At 46.7% G+C, this 27,099-nt stretch overlaps 1 protein-coding gene across 1 annotated transcript in view; it reads left to right on the top strand.

The window, feature by feature from the left end:
* The window catches only part of rev3l (REV3 like, DNA directed polymerase zeta catalytic subunit), a 74,180-nt gene that overhangs the window by 26,190 nt on the left and 20,891 nt on the right, over positions 1–27,099 (top strand). Inside the window, exons 2-13 of the mRNA XM_078289770.1 lie at positions 4,116–4,305; positions 4,975–5,049; positions 8,024–8,184; positions 11,364–11,505; positions 12,361–12,455; positions 14,150–14,254; positions 15,477–15,561; positions 19,516–19,661; positions 20,789–20,917; positions 21,543–21,780; positions 22,402–22,544; positions 22,936–26,797. Coding sequence (XP_078145896.1) covers positions 4,116–4,305; positions 4,975–5,049; positions 8,024–8,184; positions 11,364–11,505; positions 12,361–12,455; positions 14,150–14,254; positions 15,477–15,561; positions 19,516–19,661; positions 20,789–20,917; positions 21,543–21,780; positions 22,402–22,544; positions 22,936–26,797 — 5,371 coding nt within the window. The remainder of the gene's footprint in view (positions 1–4,115; positions 4,306–4,974; positions 5,050–8,023; positions 8,185–11,363; positions 11,506–12,360; positions 12,456–14,149; positions 14,255–15,476; positions 15,562–19,515; positions 19,662–20,788; positions 20,918–21,542; positions 21,781–22,401; positions 22,545–22,935; positions 26,798–27,099) is intronic.

Genomic DNA, 27,099 nt, shown 5'->3' with positions numbered 1-27,099 from the left:
GCAAAACAATCGGAGGTGCGGAGGAGCTCTTCACACCCGCCAGCCACCTCACTCACACTCTCTTAAGGCAGATTCGTACTTCTCCGGCGAGGTGGTCGGCGGGCGGGAAAACAAAACAGTTCACCTACTAAACGACTAAACTGTTCGTGTTTGCTTTCTTTGTCTTCGGGGGATGAATTTGCTGGTAGTCTCTCAAGATGCTTGACTTGAACAATCATGCTTTTGTCCACTCACTGAGAAATGGGCATAGTTCAAGAGAAGAATGCCCCTTCCTCCACACAGCTGAATGGAGAGAGACTCTCAAAGATGTGAATGGAAGGTATGAAGCAGCCAGTCAGTGAAAACAATGGCTGTTGTGTTCATCGGGAGGAAGAAGCGAACAAGCTACGAAAAAAAGTCAACATATCAAATTGCCCAAACTGAGGCAGCAGACGCTCTTTCCATCCCAAACAAACCGCTTCTTTTTTGAAGCATGAATTCCCGCTCAGTCTTGTCTCTCTCTTCTCTCTGTTTCTTCTTCTTCTCTTGCTCACTTTTCTCTCCACCCCTCTTTGCTCTCACTGACCTCTCCTTCTGGCTCTCTCACACACCCAAACATACACACTCTCTCTCTTTCTCTCACTGTGCTCAATTTATTCATCTGTCTCTTCCATGGCTCACCCCTCCCTTTCTCTCTCTCTCTCTCATACGCACACATACAGCCACTCTTATTAACATTTTTCCTCCATGTCTACTCTTCCTTACCTATGCCTCTCTCTCTTTCTTTTTCTCTCTCTCACACTCACACACACACACACACACACACACACACACGTTCTCTCTCTCCCTCCATCTCTCTTTCTGTGGCCTGGCCAGCTGGGTGGAAAGAATCACTTGTTTATCTCTCCCGCTGTCCGTCAGGGGCTTGTGCTTTGCCGGCGCCGTTGCCTAGCAACTGCAGCAGAAGCCAGCGTTGGCGGCTCGTGTGGTGTGTGTGTGTGTGTGTGTGTGTGAGAGTGAGACTCCATGTTGACACGGCAGGCTGAGGACAGACGAGCGCGTGCTGTCCTCACCACTCCCTCACTGCTAGCGTGGCTGGCAGCCTTTGTGTGTCTCCCGGTAGCTTCACACACACCTTGGCCTTGTCTAACTGAGAGACATGCAAATACACACTCTCATGCGCACACACACACACACACACACACAAGCAAGCATCCACACTCACACTAGACTGTGATCCCTCTGTTTCTCTGGCTGCCACACTCGCTCACCTTAAAGCCATGATACTGCAATGGAAATAAGCGTTTCTGATGCTTTCATGGGTTAGACTTAGATGCGAATGAATATTGTGTGTGCTTTTTCACCCTAAAATGAGTCAATCAAGGGTATATTCGAGGTAATCTAGGTGGGTTGTTTTGGAAATAATTACATCCACCTGTATTTTTTCCAGTATACTTTTGTTCATTCTGTTAGTCACATTGATCTTGTCTCATATTCAGATACTTTATCCCTGCTCACGGCAATATTACCTATTCACGTAACCTCCAAAAGTCGCCTGTGTACCCTGGACTTAAGAGATTGTATCGTAGTTCCATCCTAATATAGCCATACATTGTTGAATAGGTTTAATGTTTGTATAGGTTTAATTATGTAGCCCGTATTTAATCAGGCACGGCACTCGAGATCAACTTCTTATTTCCACGGATGGCCTGGCAAACAGAAATTCACCGTTCTATTTCATAATGATCTGATGATAGTCTGCTGTTTGGGGGTGTGTGTGTGTGTTTCCCACACACACAAACCCGTCGCCATGCTGTTGTGTTTGCCGCTGCCTTCCACAGGGAGTTCCACTTGTGAGCTTCGGCACACTCTGTTCCCCTCAATCCTCCCTAGGAGTGCACTTGGATGCCTGATTTAAGCTCATGCCAGGCCTGTTCTGGTGTCCTCATTGTCTTTCACCACCACATCTTATCTTGCATCACTCCCTGCTTGGAAGCGGTCATATGTATCCTTCTGCGTAGACATGCTGGGGATATTTCTCTCTCTGCAGAAGCCTCCACTTTGGGTCCAGCAATCCAACAATTGGGCCCAGGGGACTGCGGCATTGCGCTGCACACAGCATCTGTCATGCCATAGCATGAGGATGGAGAATTGGCAAGCCATGGCTGGGCGTGTGTTTGTGGGGTGGAGGAACAGTGCCAGAGCCCCCCTTCCCCTTCCTCTCCTAAAGCCCCATCAAACACCAGTGATGATGGTTGGGAGGCCAGGCATGTCTCTGGGCATGTGCAGACAAGTCCAAGCGAGATTCTAGCTTCTGCTCAATACTGCCTCCCTCTGTCCAACTGTCTCTCTGCCTCTCATTTGGTTAAGATTATTCTCATGATGTTGCTTTGTTGTAAACAGCATTCATCATGAGAGAGAGAGAGGGGGAGAGAGAGGGAGAGGGAGGATGACTTGCATCTAAACTGTGCTGATTTTGAACCCCTGGTTTCTGGAATACACACTGCGCCTCAGCCCCCTCAGCCTTTGTTTTTTCGATCTGCCTGCTACATTTTAGACCGCTTTTATTATCCCTTATGTAACATGATTAAACACAATGCAGGCCCAGCAGCAGTGTGCAGATAAAAGTGCTGGTCGGGTCTGATAGTGACAGAATGGGAATGAATCTGTGCGTGGTGTCTGCAGTACAGTGTTCACCTCAGATGACTTCCCCTTCAGGGTTACATCTCGGTACTGTGCGTGCGTGTCTGTCTGGCAGTGATGATGTCACACCGTCCTTATTATAACTCACTCTGCACCGGTTGACCTCGCTTCACATCACTCTCACTCAAGACCTCAATCCTCTCTGCTCTGCCTGGCTTGCTTTTACCCACAATCCCAGGCGACGCTGCTCCACTCCTCCTCCATTTAGTTATTTAGCTAATGGGCTGCTTTAACACTGTGTGCTTGTCCATCATGAATCATGGCATTGCAGGCCTTTTGTTGCACTCATCCGTCTGTCTGAGTCGAGCTGAGCCGAGCCGGCCAGCGGCATCCGTCTTGCAGAAGTCGGTCGGAAAGTGTGTTTAAAAAAACCCCACAAAAAATACATTTTACAGGACCCCAACCTCCCCCTCCCCTCCTCCCCTACCCTTCGCCAAACACTTCATCCATCTCAATTGGGCCCTGTCGGTAGATTTAATAGTCCCTGTAAAAGACGTCACATCTAAGGCCACAGCAACTCGGCTTATGTGTTTGTCTGTGTACTATTTTTTCCAACAAGGACTGTGCCTCTGCATGCTGGTAAATTATAGTTTGAGTACAACGGATTGATTTATATTGCCCTACAATGCTGAGCCTCCTTTTGAGATATGCACATGCAAGCTATGTAACTAAACTCAAACCACTGCTGAAGTGTTCTCATTTAGCCTGCTGTGCATCTGCGTCGAGTTTCACCAACATCAACAACAACAACAACAACAACGTTTTGTCACTTTGCTGCTGTGTCTAATTTTTTTAAAATTATAAGATATACTTAGACTGAAACTCCCGACCAACTCCCATCTTTCAGTTGGCCTCATAGCCTCAGTGGGCTTTATTTACAAAGCATCATGCTCACAGTTGTATGTGGAGTAGATGCTCCAAAACCGGTTCCTGATATTGGAATGATGCACGAAAAAGTCTGCGGAATTTCCTCACTAAAATCCCAGTTTTCCTGCATCTTGAAAGTTTTGAAAAATTAGTTGTGGGTAAAGGTTGGTAATTGCACAGAAACTCTGGAAATGTATGGAGCTGTGGACCCGCTGTCATTTCATTCACATATTGAGATATCTGTTATGATATCGCATATGATATCTGTTATAATCATATATTAGTCATATCGGCAAGCCACTATCAGCATAAGTTATATTGAACACTGACCAACATTTTTAAATTCTGTCCAGAAATTGAGGTTTGGAAAAAGTTAGTAATTGAGAAATAAAAAATGTGTAGCAATTGTGAAATCTGACAGCAAGAGCCCTTGTATATGTCAGAAATCAATGCAAAATGACTGTTTTCTCCTTATAAACTTTTAAACATTTGGAAATACGAATAGACAAGATAAAATATTTGGCCTGATGTTAAATAGATTTTTGTTTTTTCTTGCTGTGTTTCAGGCCAGAAGACGTGTCTCCACCTCCATGGCATATTCCCCTACATCTACGTGGCATACGATGGCTACGGGCAGCAGCCAGAGCGCCACCTGCGGCAGGTGGCCTTCAGCATCGACAGGGCCCTCAACGTGGCCATGGGAAGCCCCTCCTCCAGCACCCAGCACGTCTTCAAGGTGGTGCTGGTCTCCGGCATGTAAGTGCCTCACTGCTGGTCCCCGTCAAAACCGCAATTTGAGTTGATCGAGTGGAGATTATGTCAGATTCAAGGAGGGAAATGAATGCTGCACTAGGCAAGATTTTATATGAAAATGCATCCATCTTATCAGCTTAAATCGCATAGTGGGGCTGCAGTAGAGAAGAGCAACCCATCCCCCCAAAATTGAGATGCCGTGCATCCTCCGTGCTATTTGCCCAAATTATTATTTCGGTGTTGGGTATGGTCACTGGTAGGAAATCTTCTTCACATGCAGGAAATGTCATATCGAAACTTAAGAAAGAAATATAAAACTTGTTCCTAAACAGCAGCACAAAAATTAATTTAACACCAGCCACTAGCCAAATGCTGCTAAATTTGAGCTTTGGCTGGTGAAATGACGAATGAATTGCTATTGATGCAATTCAATGCTATTGAATTGTGAGATCCATCAGCCACTGGGGAAAAATGAGTTTCCTATCCTGATCTGATTATTTTCATGAGGAGAGAGTACTTCATTATCAGATTACTCTTTCAGCCCTTTACCATTCATAAAATAACAATGGGCAAAATCAGCAGAGGCAACGCAATATAATTAACAATATATTATCCAAGTTTATATGAGGCATGCTGATTGTATTCTGTGTGGTCTTTTTTCTGTCCTGGCAGGCCTTTCTATGGCTACCATGCCAAGGAGAAGCAGTTTATGAAGATCTATCTGTACAACCCTCAGATGGTTAAAAGGTAAGGTTGCTGCGGATCGATGCGGTTGAATGCGAATAGGGCTCATCCTTGGCTCCTATTGTTGGATGTTGCTGAATGCCAGACTGTGTGCGCATGACTCCTCCGGCTCACTAAACTGAAATCGATTGCCAGGTATTCAGTTGTACAAATTGATTGGTGTGTGGGAGTGTGTGTGTGTATGTGTGTGTGTGTGTGTGTGTGTGTGTGCGTGCGTGCATGCAATCACAGAAAGATGGTTATTTATTTGCTGGAGCTATCAGTGTTAGCGGTGACAGTGTAAGTGGAGTTGTGCTGCTGAATTGGTACTTAGGAGAGAGCGACTGACTGAGAGAGAGAGAGAGAAGGAGAGTGAAGGAAAGAGACTTGGGGAGAGAGGAATAGAGTGACTGACAGTGAGAAAGAGAGAGGAGAGAGAGGGAGAGAGAAAGAGATTGGTGGAGAGTGAGGCTGGGAGAACAGGAGCGAAGGAGAAAGAAGGAGAAAGATGCAGCGACTGAAGGAGAGAGGGAGACTGAAAGACAGAGACTTAGGGAGAGAGGAAAAGAAAAATGGTGACAAGGAAGAAAGGGAGGGAGGAGGAGAGAGACTGAGGGAGAGAGGAAAAGAAAGACTGAGGGTGAGGGAGACTGGTGAGAGGGAGGAAGGAGAGGAGAAGAGGGAAAGAGACTGAGGGAGAGGGAGGGAGAAGAGGGAAAGAGAGAGGGAGGAAGGAGAGGAGAAGAGGGAAAGAGACTGAGGGAGGGAGGGAGGAGAGGAGAAGAGGGAAAGAGACTGAGGAAGAGGAAGAGAGTGACGGAGAGATGGAGGAAGGAGAAGAGGGAAAGACAGACTGAGGGAGGAAGGAGAGGAGAAGAGGGAAAGAGACACTGAGGAAGAGAGTGATGGAGAGAGGGAGGAAGGAGAAGAGGAGGGAAAGAGAGACTGAGGGAGAGAGGGAGGAAGGAGAGGAGAAGAGGGAAAGAGAGACTGAGGGAGTAGAAGAGAGTGATGAGAGAGGGAGGAGGGAGAGGAGAAGAGGGAAAGAGACACTGAGGAAGAGAGTGACAGAGAGAGAGAGGAAGGAGAGGAGAAGAGGGAAAGAGAGACTGAGGAAGAGAGTGATGGAGAGGGAGGAAGGAGAGGAGAAGAGGGAAAGAGAGACTGAGGAAGAGAGTGATGAAAAAGGGAGGAAGGAGAGGAGAAGAGGGAAAGAGACACTGAGGAAGAGAGTGACGGAGAGAGGGAGGAAGGAGAAGAGGGAAAGACAGACTGAGGGAGAGAGGGAGGAAGGAGAGGAGAAGAGGGAAAGAGACTGAGGAAGAGAGTGATGGAGAGAGGGAGCAAGGAGAAGAAGAAGGAAAGAGAGACTAATGGAGAGAGGGAGAGAGGAGAAGAGGGAAATAGAGACTGAGGAAGAGGAAGAGAGTGATGGAGAGAGAGAGGAAGGAGAGGAGAAGAGGGAAAGAGAGACTGAGGAAGAGAGTGATGAGAGGGAGGAAGGAGAGGAGAAGAGGGAAAGAGACACTGAGGAAGAGAGTGACAGAGAGAGGGAGGAAGGAGAAGAGGGAAAGAGAGACTGAGGAAGAGACTGATGGAGAGAGGGAGGAAGGAGAAGAGAAGAGGGAAAGAGAGACTGAGGGAGAGAGGGAGGAAGGAGAGGAGAAGAGGGAAAGAGAGACTGAGGGAGTGGAAGAGAGTGATGGAGAGAGGGAGGAAGGAGAGGAGAAGAGGGAAATAGAGACTGAGGAAGAGAGTGATGAGAGGGAGGAAGGAGAGGAGAAGAGGGAAAGAGAGACTGAGGAAGAGAGTGACAGAGAGAGGGAGGAAGGAGAAGAGGGAAAGAGACTGAGGAAGAGACTGATGGAGAGAGGGAGGAAGGAGAAGAGAAGAGGGAAAGAGAGACTGAGGGAGAGAGGGAGGAAGGAGAGGAGAAGAGGGAAAGAGAGACTGAGGGAGTGGAAGAGAGTGATGGAGAGAGGGAGGAAGGAGAGGAGAAGAGGGAAATAGAGACTGAGGAAGAGAGTGATGGAGAGAGGGAGGAAGGAGAAGAGGAGGGAAAGAGAGACTGAGGGAGAGAGTGTGAGAAATAAAAGAGGGAGGAAGGAGAGGAGAAGAGGGAAAGAGATACTGAGGGAGTGGAAGAGAGTGATGGAAAGAGGGAGGAAGGAGAGGAGAAGAGGGAAATAGAGACTGAGGAAGAGGAAGAGAGCGATGGAGAGAGAGAGGGAGAAGAGGAGAAGAGGGAGAGAGGCTGACTGGCAGACTCGGCCTCCCTGCGTCTATCTGCTCCTGACAACCTCAGCCCCTCGTCTCCGATCAGTCAGTCAATCAGTCGGCTGCTCTGACCTTTAAAGGGGAAGCATGACTCTGGGACAGACCTTAAAGGTTGACAAAGTGAACTCTTCCCCATTCATCTTTATCAAATAGATATGGAAATGCAGGGTTTTTTGAGGTTGATAGTAGCATTAGAACTCAAGACTTCCCTCGTTCTGTGCACAAAGTAGGCTTGTACGCATGAAAGGGATACTGTAATGTTTTGAATCACTGGAGCTTTTGCTCCACCGGGCATGATATGGGGAAAAAAGATTCTCTATTGCCACTAAAGTTCACCAAAAAAATGGCTAGCGTTCCTTACTGAGACCAATAGGTAATGCCAGGCGTAAGCTAACAACTCGGTGGCAGGCAGTACCCCTTGGTTTCATAGAGAGATGCTAATCATCCTGATAACCGGTTTTTGGTGTAGCTGAAGGACAAATGATAGCCTAAATAGCCTTTGTTTTTGAAGAATTCTTTTCCAATTCAATTTATTATTGAATATCTCTGAAATATAGAGGATCCACCCCATAGCAGTGTTACCATTTTGTCATTAATATCATTGGACAGTACTTAAGAATTTGTTGTAATTTTCTATTATTAATAATTTTGTATACCGTTTTTTTTTTTTTTTTTTCAAAATGGCGAGTATCTTATTTTGCAATGTAACTGTCTGTTGCAGGGTGTGTGAGCTGTTGCAGGGCGGAGCGGTGATGAACAAGGCCTACCAGCCCCACGAGGGCCACATCCCCTACCTGCTGCAGCTCTTCATCGACTACAACCTGTACGGCATGAACCTGGTCAACCTGGGGGCCGTCAAGTTCCGCAGGAGCCAGCACAAAGGTAATGGACCGGGACAGAGACGGATCGGGATGTTCAAGACCACGTCCTCAACTCAGGGATGTGATGCGTTTTTTTTCCCCCCAGGGGTTTCTTTCTCAATATTCCAGTTGTTTTGGGCACACAGCTCCCATTCCACCCCAATAGAGATTCACATTTTCTTGGTTTATCTCCTTCCTTTGATGTGTTGCCCATCCTGACAACCGCGTACGGTTAAATCTGCTGGCCGACAATCACAGTACCTAATGCTGATTTTAGTGTTTAGTCACAACGCTGGCAAGTTAACTGAAGCACACACAGCTCTGGCACTCGTATTACTGGGACCATGGCAAATCTATGGATTAAATCTGACATTTGCCCTCACCCCCTACTTCTTCCCTCTCTGGGGCAGTTTATCGGCTGTGCATGTGTCTCCAGGTATGCCACTGAGCTGTCGAGCAAGTGGCCTATTTCTGCTGTCAAATCAGCTTTAGGATGCTGCTGTTTTTTTTTTTGTCACTGTCGGACAGTGTGGGCAAAGCCGGGCTTCCTCCTCCACACTGCATTGTTACCCCTGGCTCAGTGGGGAGGCAGAGCAGGCCAGGCAAGGCTGCCATGCCTAGTGTCATATCGGATTAGTCCTGATCTCACCTCAGCCTCGAGATGCCTCTGTTGCTTTTCGAAAGCTCTCTCCGTCTTCCTCTCCTTTTGCTTTTCTCTCTTTTCTTTTCGCATGCTTTTTCTCGTGCTCTGTCTTGCTTTTGCTTTTTGCTTTCTTTCTCTTCGTACTTGCTTTCCGTCCCCCTTCCTCTATCCTCTTTCTTGCTGTCCCTTTGTGTCCCTCGCTGTCAAAGCTTTCTTTCCTTTTACTATCTTTCTCCTCTTTGGTCGCCCTTTCTCCACCTCGCCCGTGAATGCATCCTCATACACTCACTCACACATTCATTCTAGCCATTTTGTGCACATTGCCGCTCACTGAGGAAGACGAAAGCAAAAAAACAACCAAACCACATTGACTCACGAAAATCATCGGGAAGCTTCGCCAGAAACAGGAGGGTGTGAAAAACGAAATCAAAAGGTGCGAAGATAGTGCAAGAAGAAGCAGAAAGATATTGGGTGTCGGTAGCAGGCACTGTGCAGCCTCGAGACTCGCTCCCTCGTGTTCGCCTCGGCTCCCTGGAGTCGAGTCCTTTGGAGCTGTCAGCCCCTGCAGAGTGATGATACAGAGACAAAGACAAGAACTGCATCTTCCACTGGTTTTGCCCTCACTTACCCCGTTTTGCATCTCTGATATGCAACAAAAGGGCATGCGGCAGTTTGCGAAATGTAAACAGAAAATAGGAATACTCGTCGGTGTTGGCTGACATTCTCTGTGTTCTAGTTTAGCAACTCGGTAACCATTGCTTGTTTAAAAATAATCTGTTAATTCTCCAAAGCAATCACAACAAAACAAAATTGTGTTTTCTTGGTTACCTCTGCTCTTCACAAACATTAAACCTATTAAATTAGGATTTGTCTATTTGGATAAGTGTATGCCATGCCCGTCTCCAGTGATGACAAGGTGTCTCCATATATTGATATTACATTTTACCAAAAATATTGAATTAAACTGAAGGCGTGCAATGCAACAGAGCAAAATTGATGCTGCAAAATGGCTGCCGAGGGGAGCTGTGGAAGTACCTAATAGCTTCTTACATCCATATCCAGGCCTTGGGCACATTCCTTCTGTTCTAAGCTTGGATATGAGATCCCTCTTTCTCCTTATGCTTGGCCAGCAGACCTTTGAAATAAGCACCCCTCAGACCAGTTTAGAGAAATCAGAGGCAGAACTAATGTAGCTCCTTTTCTTCCTGAAGGTCTTTTTTTCTTCTCTGAACTTCTTCTGAACTCGTCTGTTCATTGCAGCTCTACTGCATTGCTCAGCATTACCACCCTCACACCAACTAACTAAAAATGGAGCCACAAGCAGAACTGGTCATTTGATACTTGCATACTAAACTGATAACGGTCAGAGTGTGGGCTGACACCTGAAAGACAGCGAGGGGGGAAACCAGGCTTGGCTCTTTCCCTTCATCAGAGGGAGTGAACTCAACCCCGTCACCTGGGCCTCTCAGTGGGAGCGGCAGACTGGGGTTTTCCCCTCAGATCTCGGGTGAACCTGACCCCTCGTAGACCCTCCTCTGCCGCCTCCTGATGGGGACTAAACCCCCAGATAGCCAGCTCTGTTTGATCACAGCTAAGTCCTAATCCTGGACATGTAGCTCCGCTCATCATGCCTGATCAGGCCTCTCGCCCCACACTCCCAGAGAGAACCCAGCCCAGCGGGGCAGCCCTCACATGTGAGGGAATTAATGATTCAAGACAGGAAATTCCCCACTCGAGTTTAATAAACTTCTTTTTTAAAATCCTCACGCATGACTCTCCCCCGACAAAGCCAGAGCTCCCATGTTTGATCCACCTCTGCACTGACGCAATCAGTGGAAAGAGGGCTCCCATGCCCCTGACAACAAAGAGACCAAAACGCCCCGATAATAGGTACACCTGTTTACATTTTCTCCCCCCTCAAGCTCAAACTTGAAAGCGAGTTTGTAATCTGGGATCAAGTGCAAGAATGGCAAAAGGGGCTGGGCTGGTAAAACGGGCTAAGCTGAGATGAATAGAACCCTAAATGTGTTTTGAAGTCCATTACGTACCTCGAACGCTCACCTCCCAAACACTGAATGTTCAGAAATGTCAAAAACACCAGTAGGATGTATCCTTGAAATATCCCCCTCTGATAAACTAGAGCAAAACAGTGTCTCATTATTCTCACTGTCTGTGTACTCTACTGCAGTGTTTAATGACAGGTTGGAGCAACTATAGTATGTAACACTAAAAGCGAACATTGAAAGCAATGCCGAACAGTTCTGAGGTGGCTCTCCCCATACATTCAGCACAGGGGGAAAAACACTGTCAACAAAACATTGCACTCTTTCTTGCCACTCCAAAATATATATATTCAATATACTGCCTTGTAGAAAGCGAGTGATGAGTCATTGGTGTGTTTTTCTGTGTGTTCTCCTGCAGTTGCCACCAGAAAAAACAAGTTAAATGTTTTAGGCAGGTTGACAGCTCCTCTTGGAGAAGCGCTACAGTACCATCTATTCAATTTTAGGGGACATACTGCTCTAAGATGTGTGTGTGTGTGTTTGTGTGTTTTCCAGAAGGCTCGCCAACGGTCCCAGACAGGCAGGCTCCTACTAGTCGTCCCAGCACCAGTCCCTGGAAGAGCCCCTGCACCTCCAAGCTCAACGACAGCACCCTGGGGGGCACGTTTGTCCGCTGGGAGGAGAATGCCATACCCTGGTGAGTCCCACCGGCACAGCCTCTCCTCGCATGCTGCGTTCGCTCTCGCTGTAAGCTCTTGGCCTGTCAGTGCCAGCCGAATACATTTTCGTTTTGCTTGATACCCCTCCCCTCTGTAAGGGATGATGAAGACGCATATATTCTACGCTGTTTCCCGACTCCTTGCTTGTTTATCTCTGCCCCATCTCTCTCTTTCAAATGGATGAGGTATAAAATAGTATATATCCATGTGGTGATCAGAAGAGGAACGCTGCATGGGCTTCAAACGTGTTCACTGGAGGTGCTCATTGGAAATATGGGGAATCCATATGCAGAGGAAAAAAGAAGAAAAAATCCAAGGCACTTTGATCTGTATAAAGTTAAAACGCCTTTTATTATTCTTGGCTGTTTTGATGTTTAAATGTTAGAAAACGCACCCTAGAAAAAGAAAATGGCACGTTTTCTAACATTTTAACATGAAATGGCCAAGAATAATAAATGCTTTTTAACTTTATACAGAGGAGACTGCCTTGGATCTTTTCTTCTTTTTTCCTGGTATATATCCATTTTGGAAAAAAACTTCATCATACAGAATATCTAGACTCTTAGAATATTTAGAATCGCTTATTTGAAGCGTTCTCATTTTGTCCACCAATGACTAGTTACCTACTATGCTTTAAAAGATCCATAATTTGTTTTCATTTTGTGCTTTTTTTTTCTCATTTTGGAATGAATGTTCATTTTCTCTCAGTATACTTTTCACCACTCCTTCTATCATCTCATTATTTTGCATCTTTTTTGTGTAATTGTGTAATTATGCAGCTTTGTTTATGTGCCAATTGTTTATTCTTCTTCATTCCCCCTGGCTCCCTGCAGCTCCTTAGTCCTGGATGAGGTGGAGAAGCAGAGCACCTGTGAGCTGGAGGTCGATGCCGTGGCTGTAGACATCCTGAACCGTCTGGAGATTGAGAGTAAGAACACACAGGACAAATCCCCCTCACACACCCCCCACACCCTACCTTTGAGCTATGGGCCCCTCCACAAGTCCTTACCGACACTGTAGCTCATGCTGGCTCGAAGGTAGAGATAAAAGCGGGGAGAGAAAGGAAAGATGGAAAGGTTGTCTGCTGAATCATCCACGCTCTAGGTACAGTACTTCAGGCTCAGATGACTAATGGAAACCTTCTCCAGTTCCAGCAGTGTCTGTCTCTCACCGCTCTGCCAGGCCCCTGCTCTCTCTCCCTCTGTTTTAACTGTCTACACACATCAAATCCGTTAGCGGCCCGAAAACAAAAACAGCCCACTCACTCCAGAGCCGACCTAACGCCTCCTGTCAGAGGGGAAGCTGGGAGAAGGAGAGATAAACAGAGATGGGGAAATCCAGGATGGAGGGATTTCACTGGATTGAACAAGGGACATAAAGCAGATGGTGTTATCTGCCAAAGCCATGCACGCCCGTACACAACAGTTGTTCCTGTTTGGTTTTGCATCTCTGTGCAGAATGTCCACCGAGTCCTTAGATCTCAGTATTTATTCACTTTGTCTTTGACATCTTCCTCGCTTTTTTAAATAAATATTTAACTCGGAAAGGTGTCGTACATGTGGATGTGTTTTAGCTGAGACCATGAGAGAGGGAGAGAGCACGTTCCTGGATTGTTGATGTGCTCTGCACGGCTAGAGAAACCTTGGGATCAGAAGGAGTCACTGCATATTAATAACTTTGATGCTAACACTTCTATTAATGCATTAGAGCTGCACTAGGCAAGATTTTTATACAACACTACACCCATCTTATTAGCCAAAATCAGTGGGGCTCCAATAGAGAACAGCATCCCATCCCCCCTTACTAAGATACTGTAGATTCACCCTGTTTGCCTAAATTAAATTCTGGTGAGAAGTATGGTCGCTGGCAGGAAAACTTCTCCGCCCGCAGGAAGTCATGAATCAAAACTTTCTCCTAAACGAGCAGTGAGCGAGCGCTCCAAGAAAGCTGGAGTCACCATTGTTAGATCTTTTGCCTCTCTGGTCCCTTTGGTGTAAACCAACCACAGACCGGCTGGGTTGGTAAACATGCCGCTTACTGATAACACATGATTTCTGGGTATGGAAGTGAAACAGTTCTCAAACAGTTACCTCTCGCTGCCATTTGGAGCCGGCAACATGCGGACTTGAATAGTGCAGCTTTAAAAGATCATCCCGACAAACATGTCTTTGTCAGGATAGCAGCCTCAGGTTCCCCCAACAAAGAGATTTTTGTCAAAACGTTTTCTTTGTGCATTAAAGGAAGTACTTGCATCGAGGCTATGAGTATGCAGCGTCTCCTCATGATTTAGATTAGACCGGGCGCAGAACCGTAAACCACACCAAGCGTCTGAGGAGCGAAGAAATGAAAGAAGAGGCCACTCCAGGGCAGGCAGTGCATGTGTTCTGACTCATATTTTTCCATCTGCTCAATAACAGTGTAGTTTAAAACTGCGCTGCTGAAGATGGAACTATGTGAGGAATTATTTGACTGTCGGCGCTGCTTGACACGAAAACTAGGAAAGTCTTTGTTGTGGAGGAAACACCCCTCGGACAGACAGCAAATACAAGTGTAGAACTTCAGATGGTGGAGTGATGGTATTATTAGCTTACATGCCGTGCCGTGACTTTCCTCTCTGTCCAGATCAGATTGGCAGGAACCCAGGCCTACAGGCCATCTGGGAGGACGAGAAACAGAGGAGGAGAGAGAAGAACCAGGCCTCCCAGATAGAAACCCCCGAGTCACAAGGTGAGGAGCTTCATGTTCCACCAAGATCCACAACAGAAAGTCTTTTTGTGTTGTCTTTGTACCAAGTATTTAGCCCTTTCTGTTTTTTCCACTGCACAAGTGAACCGTCCTGAACATGCTGGCACAAGGAATGCTTTTACTTTGTGTTTTGTTCACAGTTTGATTTGGTTCAGGTATGCTGGAAGTTTGCTCATAAAGTGCCAAAACTTATCTGATACTGGCCCACTTTCAAAGGATGCTGGCAGGAGTGTCATCATTACACTGCTCATATGCCAGCAACATACATGACTGCTTGTCATTTCAATTGAAAAGCAAAAAGGGGGCTGATGCTTTGAGATACTCCTAGTAGGCCCAGTATGGCTACAAGACAGTACTTGTGCAATGGAAAAACTAAAACTACAAACTACAACTACAGAACTAAAGTGAGCTGATCTCATTTGTTAACAGTGCCATCCTTTCTGCTATGGCGATGATAGCGTTATGACAGTGTTTTGCAGTGATGCAAATGGGTAATCTTACTAGCAGTTATGGCCAACAATATTTTTTCATTTTTTATAGCCTTATAGCCTGCTATGACATGGTCAATATTTGAAATTTCCATTACCTATAAAAGTTCAAGTATCATCATACTTAGAGCTGTCTCTGTGATTGGTGACACATCCTCGCCTTCTAACCACAAACAAGAACTTAAATCTTGCCAAACTCTGAGTTTCCCCAAACAGAATGAGCTGTCGTGGAAACAGAGTGAAACTAGATTAGGGTTATAAATAATCTAGGGCTAATCTATTTGTGATTAAATGTGTCTGCTTTCCCATGTGCATGCCAACATCCAAGTGCACGGGATTCCCAGGTCTGAAAAGCCTCAAACTACGGAGAACAAAATGGATAGTGTCCAGGTCTTCAAAAGTTTGGAATATGCTCAGAAAGTATGGAAAAGTTTGGGAAAATCTTGTTGTTCAGTCCTGGTACATGTATAATTACACATTGGACAGTGTCATTTCACATATTGGGATAGCTGTTGTAAATAATCCTCAGTTATAAAGTGATGTGGCCTAGTTGACAGCAATATTACCCAACCACTATCAGCATACTTAACATTGAATACTGACCAAAATCTTAAAATGGAGCCAAGAAATTAAGGTCTGGAAAAACTATGGAATTTTGGAGAGGAAAATTGGAATGGTGAATGCAGTAACATAATGATTTGTCTGATGCGTTCCAGATCGCGGCTTCGTCGCTGTAACGGAGAGCGAGAAAATCTTCATGAAGAGATTCAGGGAGATTCTGAAGGAGAACGAGTTCGATGTGTAAGTTGCAACTTCCTCTCCTTCCTTCTTCTGATGTCTCGCCATGATGGGGATGATTCTTTCACCAGGCGTTTCAGGGCAAATTGTAACTGAAAGTCATTGCCGGACAATTGCCCCATTTCCCTGAGTGAAGCCAGTGTAGCTGGCAAGGGATTTGAGAGGAGTTGGTGTGGGGGGGGGGGGGGGGGGGACGATCTCTGAAAATAAGCTCGGGATGCTTCCAATCACATTAGCGAGACAAGTTGTCCACAGCCTCAGACCACATAAATCGCACCGAGACAGAGAAGTTGCATCTGGTTCGTCTTTGGTTCTTTATGTTGATCTGTAATGAAGCCTTTGCGTGTGTCCTCAGTTTCCCTATGCCTCTTTGCTTAATGTGTCTGCCTTCTTCCTAGTTCCTCTAAGGGCGGAGAGGGAGGGATTTGAAAGAATGCAAGACTTGGGGAAAGGAAGGAGGGAGGGAGAGAAGCACAGATGGAGAAAGTGAAGTCAGCAGCACAGATGTAGTGAGGGGGTGGGGGATGAGGAAACGAGGACTGGGTGAAGTGTGGAAGAAGGGACTAAGGGAAGAGGGGGGGGGGAGAAGAGAGGAAGGGAAGGAAAGAGGGAGGTGAGGACGATGTCGACGAGGTTACAGCGCTGCTCCCTTTTCATCCCGTCGTGCCCCTCCCTCCCTCCCGCTCCGATGTCGATGTACAGCAGAAAGTATTTCCTGTTATAAATAAAAGTACAGTTGGCTCGGCAGCCGTGCATGCCTTTACATCAGATCCAGATGGCTTCTATTCACTAACCCCCGATACCGAGCGGGAACAGAGGAGAGAGGGGGGGGGGGGGAAAGTGAAATGGCTGTATCACAGGCCGCGCAATGTGGGAGCAGTTTGGGCTTTGGCGCAAAAAGCAGGTCTTGTCTCACGTGATGGAGCTTTGGCTGCGCTGTACCACACACAAACACACACACACACACTCAACGTACACACAGCTCACAACTCTCCCACTGCCTGGCTGTCTCACCGACTCACTCACTCACTCACTCTGTTAATACTCACACACAGGCACTCAGTCTGTCACGTCCTTTTGCTGGCTGATGGCATCTCGCTTTCCCTTTCTCTCTTACTCGCTGCCGCTATTGTCGCTGCATTCTCAAGGTCTCACTTTAGCGCCGCATGTTTTGTTGGACGTTTCTCATTTTCTTTCACTTGCGTCCTATCCTTTTTCACTCTTTCATCCCTTTCTATCTCACTTATTTTCAGTCTCTCTCCCTTTGTCACACAAACGTTTTCTCCGCTCTCTTTTCTCTCTCATTCTCTTTTTCTTACTCTTTTTTTTTTCTCTCTCTTCGGCTCCATCATTCAGACTCCAGTACCAAAGCAGAGCCAGTGGAGGGAGCGAGGGGGGTGTGGCTTTGTAGCGAAATGTGTTAATCGCTGCAGGAATCTCCTGGCGCCTGCCGGGCTCCCTCCCTCGTTGCCTCCAAAGTCGTTAGCTACCAGACTAATTAAGAGACAACCAGACAGTCACACGTGCACACTGCGCTCCGGAGCCCCTTCCTCCTCCTCCTCCTCCTCCTCCTCCTCTCATAAGCCCCAATAGAACAAAGTCTCTGAATGACAATGAGACTGCAGTAAAATTACTCTCCTATCCTAACCTCAGACATTGGAACTATGAGGGTTGAAAGTCACAAAAATGAATCAATACAAATGGAGGTGATCAAAGGTGAATTAAAAAACAGAGTAGTAGCAAAATGTCAGATTTGAAAAACTCAAAGATAATTTTGTGTGTTACATTTACAGTCATGTTTCATCATTCATCACCTCAGTCTCTCATTCATCATTTATCAGCCACACTACCAGGTTGCCATTTATCATTTAGGGCGAGCAGCCTTTAGCTCATTTATCATTTAATGTGAGTGAAAGGGTGGCCATGTGGTTACAGAGACTTTCCAGTAACCCGCAGTAAAACGCAGTACATTATTTGTCCTGGCTGTGATTGGCTCGTCCTCTGTGACTGGAGCCTCTCTTATCTGTACTGATTGGACAGGTGGGCGGGATCGAGGTGAAGCCGTGTTCACCTTGTTCCTCTGGGCTGCTGCCCCACACCTCCTCTCACTCGGCCTGTTCCAGCTAATAGCAGAGCTGTTGTGTTCGACTGTTGAAATGTCACTGTTAATGCGGGAATCATTTTCAACACAGTCAAGACTGTACAGGCAATATGTGTGTATGCATGCTTGTTGTATATTTTGAGGCTCTGGTCTGCTTTTTGGAATCTAATACTTTATTGATCCCTGTGGGGAAATTCTCTTCGCTTGCCTCCTCATGTTGGGTCAGCTACATATGAGCATCCTTGAAGCTGGTAGGGATTCATAGTCTTGATGATTGCTTTGCCCAGGCACATTTTAGCACGGCGGATGTTTGCCAACACAGGGATTTGAACCCCCGGGTCGTCTGGTTGAAGGCTGGTCTCTCCATCCTGCCGCCCCTCGTGTTTCCAGTGTATTTCATCATTTTTTTTAAAAGTTTTATTTATCATGGGAAAGTTGACTAAGCGCGCACGCTCTTTTTCAGCTACACCAGCTGCTTCATAATTAAACAGGTACATCCACACTTGGGAGTTGCTCACTACAGCCACAGTCTTCTATTGTTGGCCCCTGAGCAGCTCCACCGGAACAGTTTAGGGTTGAATCACTTGCTCAAGGACACTTGAGAGCATTTCTCATTCAGTTTCCTCTGCCCAGTCCGGGATTCAAAGCGCCGACCTTTTGATCACAAGCCCGCCTGGTCACAAGGCACTAAACTGTAGGCTGCTGCTGGCCAATCTGATCTGAACAAACCTTATTCCAGACAGGGCTTGGATCAGTAAAGTTATGGTGTAGCACCTAAAGTGGAGGTAGTGTTTTATTTTTTATGGACAGTCCTGCGAAGTTTGTTCCAGTTTGTTGGTGTACATTTCAATATTTCAGAGTTACTAAGTGGTGAGTTGCTAGGCGATTCAGCAGGGCAGCATGGGTAAGGGAGCATGATAGGCAGCTTGTAGCTGAGAGCGATCTGGAGGGAGACCAAGCCCAGTTGGCCGGCTGCCCATTTTCCATTCATATTCCCTCTCCCACACACAGTCACACACCACTCAACTACACACACTCACATATGCAAGCACACTCACTAGACATACACAGCACCATACAAAGCACTTCCCCCACCCCCATCCCCGCATCCACACTCGCGCAGCCACCCATACACACACTGCTGTCTCCACACACACATACACACACCACTAACACCACCATGCACACATACACATACACACACACACGGCAGACAGGCCACTTCTCTGATTAAGAGCCACAGTAAAGGGATGCTAATAAAACATGACTGTACCAGAAGGCCCTCCTCTTCGTGATTCAGGTGACAACCTTGCTAACACCGTTGGTGCTATACGTCAAGTGTCTTCCTTGCCTTTCTTACCCCTCGATCACACTTAATGCATCAAATGCATTGCTCTATTTAAAATGGGAGAATCTGTTCCCACTGCAGACAGTTCTGTTGCAGATGCAACGCGTTGGAAGGTTGCTAGGTCTGTGATGTCTTCATGGTGAAAACCTTTCATCAGTGAATCAAAGTTTGTGTTTTTTGTGTTGTAATACTATGATAAATAACCACTAATCAGTTTCGTCCCAATACCTTTGAGCCATAGGACCCTGGTATAGAAGTCTGCACATAGTTTATAGTAACATAAATGCAGTACAGATTGCAGTGTTAGTCTGTGTCTACAGGGAATACACCGGATTGGGACTTCTCTGTCTTTTTATTCTCACTCAACGTACTGTGGCTCTAATTACTATCATCCCTTTCATGAAGTTGCATGCTCGTGGATTTTTATATTTCAATTAAACCACTACTGCACCTTCTTCAGCAGACTGTCATGCCGAACCGTTCTGATTCTCTGTCCGTCTCTGAACAGGACTCAGTCGGGATCGGCTGTGGGCGACGGGGAGGAACAAGAAGCTTTCCCCGGTGACCTGTCACTCCACCTCGACTCCCTGACCTCAGAGGGACTGCAGTGTACACCCGCTAACATGGTGGAGGTGCACAGAGACCCACAGCCAGGTAAGGAGTTTCCCAAGGTCACCATCTCATACGCACAAAAAAAAAATAATCAGAGCAAAGTGACTTGATTTTCTGAGCCCACTCACACACAGAGGGATTTTGGACCTTTCTAATGAGGAACACTAATTATATCTCAGTCATTCTTTGCCCCATGACACCAAACTAATGGTCAAAGTCTTAGTAGTAGTCTTAGTCTTAGTGAAAAATACTGGATTGTCCTCAGTCAGTATCAACCAGTGCTTTGTTTTGTGTTCAGAATTGGTATGGATTATGTGGAATTGGTGCATCCCTGTCTTTGAGCTGTAGTTCAGCAGGCTAAAACACAAACAACACTTGCATTGTTCTGAGTCCAAATCCCATTCATGTCATTCAAATCATGTCCTATCTTTCCCATCTCTCTCCACTAATATCTTACAAATCAGAAATGCCTCAGAAGTGATCACAAAGCAAGCAACACCATAGCATCTGGTCATTATTCTAGTAGGTACAGCTTTTTTGTTTGGAAGAACTGAAGCCGTCATTGAAGAACATTTGTTTCCTACCTCTACATATTGCTCTGTTAGTCTGAGTCTGTTGTTGGCAGGAGAGGTGGGTGGTGAAACTGACATTTGTTTTACTTCTCCCTATCGCTCCCACTGAGTCAGGGTTTGAAAGTGTGACACTGTGTGATTAGCATTAGCCTAATCTGCAGCCTCTGTCTGCCAAGTCTCCCGTAGGAGCGTTGCAAATGCCAGGGACAGCAGTAACACACACAGATTGGCCTCATGCTGAACCATACCGCTGCCACTGCGTTGGTGTCTTCGTGTGTGTGCGTGTGTGCTCTACATTGCTGGTGGACCTTTCGTTGTAGATTATCTCAGTCACAAACAGCCTGTCCACCACCTCCTGCTGCTATTTCTCTTGGTATGAATCCACAACAGGCCTGCCTGGCTGTACTGCAGAGTGCGATATGTGGATACGAATACCTGGACTATGTGCTTGTCTGTGTCTGTGTGTCATTGTGTCTTTCTGTGTCTGTGTGTGCCTGATTGTGTGTGTTTGTTTATCTGTGTGTGTGTGTGTGTGTGTGTGTGTTGTAGTGATGCTAACAGTATTTATTTTCTCTCTCTCCTCCCCTCCCTACTCAGACTCTGTGAGGAGCAGTGGTAAAATCCCAGAGGAGGCAGTTGTTGATGAGGAGGCCATCCTGAGTCTCCTGGAGAGCAGTCAGACCTTCCTCCCCCTCTCCCAGAGATCCAACCACTCGCCCCTGTTAGGTAGTTACTATAGTAAAGCCTATTCAGAAACACACAGCTCGGGTCTGCTCACTTTCAATTCACTTAATAAGCTAAATAGAGGCTGTAGCTAGTGATACACCATTTCATCTCAATTATTTCATAAAAGGCTGGATGTGACCACTCTCTGGGGCGGTCAGTGTTTGAATTTTGATTAAAATCCACTTCATCAAGTGGATGGATTGAAAGTGAATTGAACCTGGCACTGCACTGCAATCATAATGGGCCATGGAGTGGACTAATAATAGTACACTGTTATCCTTAACACGTTCTTATAACTTCAGGTACTGTAATTATCATCATCCTCATGTAAACTGTACTGGGCAACATTAGCAGCTACAGAGAGAGTCTTTGAGAGGGTTTTTAAATTATCTTGCTTTCACGTGCGCCATTTTGTGCCTCTTAAACTGAATATTTACTAGTGAGGACACAAAATGGCTACTGCAAAAAGGCTGCAGATGTGAGCTGTGATACTCCCAAAAGACATTTTAAAAACATGTTAAACCACTAAAGAGGTCTTAAAACAATCTGTTTGATTTAATGTGTTTCTTGCTTTCTGTTAATTGATGTAATGTCTCTTCGATGTTTTGTTTTATTCTCTATGCAGACAGCAGCCAAGAACACGCCATGGTTGACTTGCTGGCGGGTCTGGAGGACGATGGTTTCCGGCGGACCCCCATGAGGCAGAATTCCCAGTCCCAGTCACTTCCTGGCGCTGGGAGCTGTCACTACAACAGTGACGAGGAGGAGGCGGGGCCAGAGCTGGAAAAGGAAGAGGCGGAGCTCAGCATGATGATGTCACAGCGCTGGGACAGTGACGTTCCTGAGCACTCATCCATACGAAGGCGTGTAGTTTGTTTTGGTTGTTTTACTGAGAAAAATCTCATGAAAACATTGCAGTTTTCTAGTTCAGTCAGGGGTTTATTCATTGTTCAACTAATAGACATCCCCTCCCATTTGTTCTGTTTGTTCCCTGCATGACTGGCATCACAAGTAGCTCCATTTAAAATAAATAAATAAAATAAAACATGACAAATGGATAACAACCATGAACACAAATTAAGTTTCGTTTAGTTTAGTTTTTACACAGTGATAAAACAGATGTGAAATCATAAAAACATAGTGATAAAATACAGTGATTTAAAAATAAGACAAACAAATTACTAATTTGTGCAGGTGAGATAAAAAAAAAATCCAAGGGGGCTTATGAAGACATCTCACCTCAAAACAAATGGAAGAATAAAAGAAACAAACAACAAAAATATCAAGATAAATTAGACTTAAATATAAATTTTGCTCACACAGCAACCTGCTCTACATTCCCCATTTAGGTGCTTGTCTGTGTGCCCATGTCTAAGTACGAACACTAGTAAACACAGATACTGAACAGTCAGATGAAGGTCGTCCGCAGTGAGCTGTGCCTGTGCATTGTTTAATCAGTGTTCCTGTCATCCCTGCCTGTGCAGGCCCGGTGTGAAGGAGGCAGAGGACGGCTTCAGTGATGAACCGCAGGAGTCCTCCGACGAGGAGATGGAATGGAGTGGGAACAACTCTCTGTTCGCCAACCTGTCCATCCCCCAGCTCGACGGGGCTGCAGACGAGAACAGCGGTGAGTCATGCCATGCTGTGAGATGTACTGAGATAGCACTTAAATGTCAGTTTTCTCTGAAGCTTATCTCACATCCCGTGCGGATTCACGTTCCATCAAGGGTATCTGAATACAGATCTGACAACAGTGGCACAATAGAAATTTGATTTGAGTCCCACAGCAATCCACCATACATTCTGCATAAATGTCCTTATACCAGATTGCATTTTTATAGCCATTTTACATGCCAACACATTTTAAATATTATCAATAAATCAATCATTTAAAAGATGCGATTTAATCTTGTTTTGTAGAAAAACAACTGGTCCTATAGAAATGAAAGATTTGCATCTATGTTTGACTCCTGATACTATTATTGAGGCTTCTCTGTTCTCCTCTATTATATCCCTAGATTCATCGTTAACAGATAGTGGCTCCAGGACCCACTCTTCCCTCATGGTCACAGAAAAGATTCTAGTGAAGAGGAACCCCTTCCCTGTGGAGACGGTTCACCTGGAGCCCCCCTCCTCAGCTAAGATCCTGCTGGAGTGCAAACACCCTGAGCACAGGCCAGCCCTTGCGCTGGACACGGAGGAACCGGTCGACAAGCACTTTCTCTCAAAGAGCAGCCAGGACAGCAGCAACGAATGTTCAACAGGGTTCAAAGTGAATAAAGAAATCCCTTACATCCCGCCGGTCAAACATCCTATCCCCTGCAAGATGGCCAACCACTCCGAGGTTTCTCAGATCTGTGTAGACAAGGAGGACGTACGGCCCCTGTACACCTATGAGAAGAAGACATCGATGGCTCTGGATGAGGCAGATCTAGACAGCTTCCCGTTTGGTAACAGAAAGATCACACAGAGCAGGAAGAAGTACGGCAGCATAAAGAATGTAGAGAAGAACTGTCTGTCCATCCTCCAGAACCACAGGACCTTCTCTCTGTGTTACTCAGAGTTGAGAAACTGCTCAGCTAAGACAGAGCTAGAACTGAGCCAGAAGGACTGTAAAAGCCCCATCCTGAGGAACATCCCCTCCACCCCCTCTCCCATGGAGGAGGATGAGTTCCTCGACCCCCAGGAGGAAGAGATAGGCCAGGACAGTGAGGAGGGAGATGTCGGTGAGCTCAAGATCAGGTACGAGGACTATCAGGAGAATAAGACCGAGAGGACCATCGTGGCCCAGCAGGAGGCGCACTACAAGTTCTTCCCCAGCGTCATCCTCTCCAACTGCCTCACTAGAAAGAAAGCTGGGGGCAACAAGCCGACTGATGCCTGCAGCAAGCTGGAACAGGCCCAACCTCGCAGGTCCAGGCTAAAGCTGAGTAAGAGGAGGTCTGGAGCAGCAGCCCAGAGGAACAAGTTAAACATGGATGAAAGCCCTACCTCTGACAGCCAGGTTAGCACCGGCTTCACCTCCATCAAACCTGCCTGTCCAATGAGTACGGATACAGAGACACAAGTCACTGAGGACAGGCCAATAAAAGAGGACAAGCCAATTAAAGATGAGCCATTCACAGAGGTAGAGCCAATCACAAAGGAGAAGCCAGTTAGTGAGGAGAGGCCAGTAACTGAATGCACAGAACCACTTCCAGAGCCCCCCGCCCCCAGCTCCACCACTGTTTCCCTTTTGTCTGAATCAGTTGAAGCCACAGTGGAGGACAGGCTAAGCCCACCGCATGAGCTACCCAGTAAAGTCACCTGCACTAAGCCGTCAGGGCTGCCTGGTAGTAAATACACCCTGAGGACTAAACGGAAGATGACCTACGACAGCGAGGATGGAGAACTCTCAGGCACCTCTCGTATTAAAAACTCCCCCTCCATCAAGGACCGACTTAAAGACAACAATGTCCCTGTTGGGCAGGAGCTCAAGTATCAGAAACGGCGCAAGAAGGAACCTCCTATCATTATCAAGTATATCATCATCAACAGGTTCAAAGGGCAGAAAAACATGCTGGTGAAGATGACCAAAGTGAATGCGGAGGAGCAGTGGGTGTTGCTGACACCAGATAAAATGGAGCAGTATAATAAACTGGCCCCTCTCAAAGATTTTTGGCCCAAAGTTCCAGAGTCCTCTGCAGTCAAGTTTCCCATCACTGAGCCAAAGGCTAAGAAACATCCCAAACGAAAGGCAAAGGTCAACTCAACAACTAAGAAAACAGTCAGCAACTCCTCCAAACCTCGAGTCAGACAGGGTGAAAGGGTCAAAAGGACTAAAGGGTGTCAGAGAGGCCTATATCTGCCCTCCCTGCCTCCCCCACGGCCATGTTACTGTGAGCAAGCAGATGACCATGACTCTGAGTACACTGATGTGATGGTAGAGCTGGGCTATCTCTCTGAGAGATCCCCGAGCCCCACGGAGTCAACGCCCCCACGTTGTTGGTCCCCCAGTGACCCTCTTATGGACAGCAGGTCCTCAGAGCACCTGATTAACCCACTCAGTGACCCATGTCTCAGTTCTGTTCTCCATGAGCCCCCCACAGTGTCGTCAACCAAAGGAGCACGCAGTAAGAGTCAGACTGCTAAACCTAAGAAATCCACAAACACTAAAAGGAGAGTGAGCAAGGCTGCTAGTAAGCCTCCTGAGGAAGAAGAGGCCAAAAAAGAGAAATCAAGACAAAGTAGTGGTGCTGCTCCAAGGAGGAGAAAGAAAGAGACTGCGACAGCTGAAGGGACTGTCAGCAGCTCTGCAGCCACCACAAGACCTAGAAGGTCGCGAAAAAAGAAGGTTGAGGAACCCGAAAGCTCTTCATTAAGTAAAGATACATCCCAACTCCTTTTCTCAGAGGATGAACCACCTCCTTCTGAGAACTCCTCTCAAGAGGTCCCTCCCTTTCAGCAGCCAGTCAGCACAGGTAGCCACAGCCAGGAAAGCTCCCAGACTATATCCATATCAAACTCTAACTCAGTAGCCCAGAACATAGAACCAAAGGTTGAGGACTTTGAGACTTCCATAATGGAGGTCAACCAAAGCTTTTCGCCGCCAGGTCATCAGCAGAGCGAAGGTAGCCAGACCACTGTGGTAAAGGCAGAGGCTACACCTGAAGAGTGCACAAGTGCTCAGGTGAAACCTCTACCTGAACCTTTACTGGAAGACAGTAAAGGCGCCCCTTCAGCAGCAGCCTCCCCACACTCAGGCCGAAGGAACGGGGAGATCCCCACTCTGTCTGAGACCCCCTCTGGCTTGGCTGTCCTCAAGAAGCTTCTCCAGAAGAGGCAGCAGGGACAAGCCCTTCCTCTACAAGCGGTTGGTACAGACAGCCCCAGTACTGCCATAGCCCAGGCCACAGCACTGCTAGATCCCACAACTAAACCTGCTAAATCCAGAAAAGCCCCCTCTGCCACCCCTCGGAAACCCAGGGCCCCAAAATCTACCACTCCCAAGGATAAAAAGCCCAGAAGCAGGAAAGGCAAGGGGAGCAGCAGTCAGCCAGATCTACCAGTGAAGCAGGAGGCCAACATGTCAGGTGACAGCCCCATCTTCCTGTCAGACCCAGGCCTGGACAGTTGCTACTTTATAGAGGACAGCTTGTCCCCAGAGCTTCCTCACAACTATAACTTTGACATAAATGCCATTGATCAGACCGAGTTCTCCAGCCCGTACACAGGCAGCCAGTTTGTCCTGACTGATAAAAATTTACCTCTCAAGTTCCTGAGTGATGTCACCCAGGAGGCGGTCCCTGCCCTGGCACTGGGTTTTGACAAGAGACTTGATAGGCTGTCTGGGTCAGGGGAGGAGCTTCAAAGGGGTGCTGATTGGCACAGAGCAGGGCCTCTCAGTCCTGACCTCTGTGATAGGCCTGAGAATGGGGAGTCGGTATCAAATCACCTCGCTTTCTTAGACTCTGAGAAAATCAGGGGTAGAGAGTGGGGTTACTCTTTAGGTAAAGGCCATGGTCTCAGCCCCTTTCAAGACTTTCACTGTGAGAGAAAAGAGCTGCTCTTTTCAGCCTTCGACCCCGTCCTACCGTTGCCTTTAAGCTCCGCGTCCTTGGTGGACAATGAGGGCTCACCAACTGGGGACCTGCTGGAGGGGATTGATGCACTAACATCCACCACACCCAGTAGTTCTCCCCGCTCCATCAGCTCGCTGTCCCAGGTGAGGGCGAGCCAGCTTCTGCGGGGCAGTGGAGGGGGAGCCCACATCCTCAAGCCCCTCATGTCCCCTCCGAGCCGGGACGAGATCCTCAGCACCCTACTGGACCTGGAGATGTCCGAGGCCACCTTCCAGGAGCCCTTCTGCAGCGACCCCTCCGACGCCCCAGGGAAACCCATGTGAGACTATATACAGTAGCTGCACAAACTGTTTGTCTTAATTCAACAATAATTACCTTTACAATATCCTGCATCTGAAAAGCATGTATGTGCTTCTTAATTTACATAGATACAAAATGTATCTGTAAAGCATCCTATATGAATAGATATATACTAAGAAATAGCTCAATTTTATGCCATCCAGAGGAGTTTATTCAATAAAATATTCCATACAGTTCCATACATACAGTCACTAGATTTAGCATAATACATTTTGTACTTCCAAGGCTGTGATGAATTACAGTAGGTGTAAAATGTAAATA

The sequence above is a fragment of the Centroberyx gerrardi genome, chromosome 18 (genome assembly GCF_048128805.1).
Source record: "Centroberyx gerrardi isolate f3 chromosome 18, fCenGer3.hap1.cur.20231027, whole genome shotgun sequence".
Classification (NCBI taxonomy): domain Eukaryota; kingdom Metazoa; phylum Chordata; class Actinopteri; order Beryciformes; family Berycidae; genus Centroberyx; species Centroberyx gerrardi.
The sequence above is the reverse complement of the archived record's forward strand: the minus strand, read 5'-3'. Positions and strand labels throughout refer to the sequence as shown.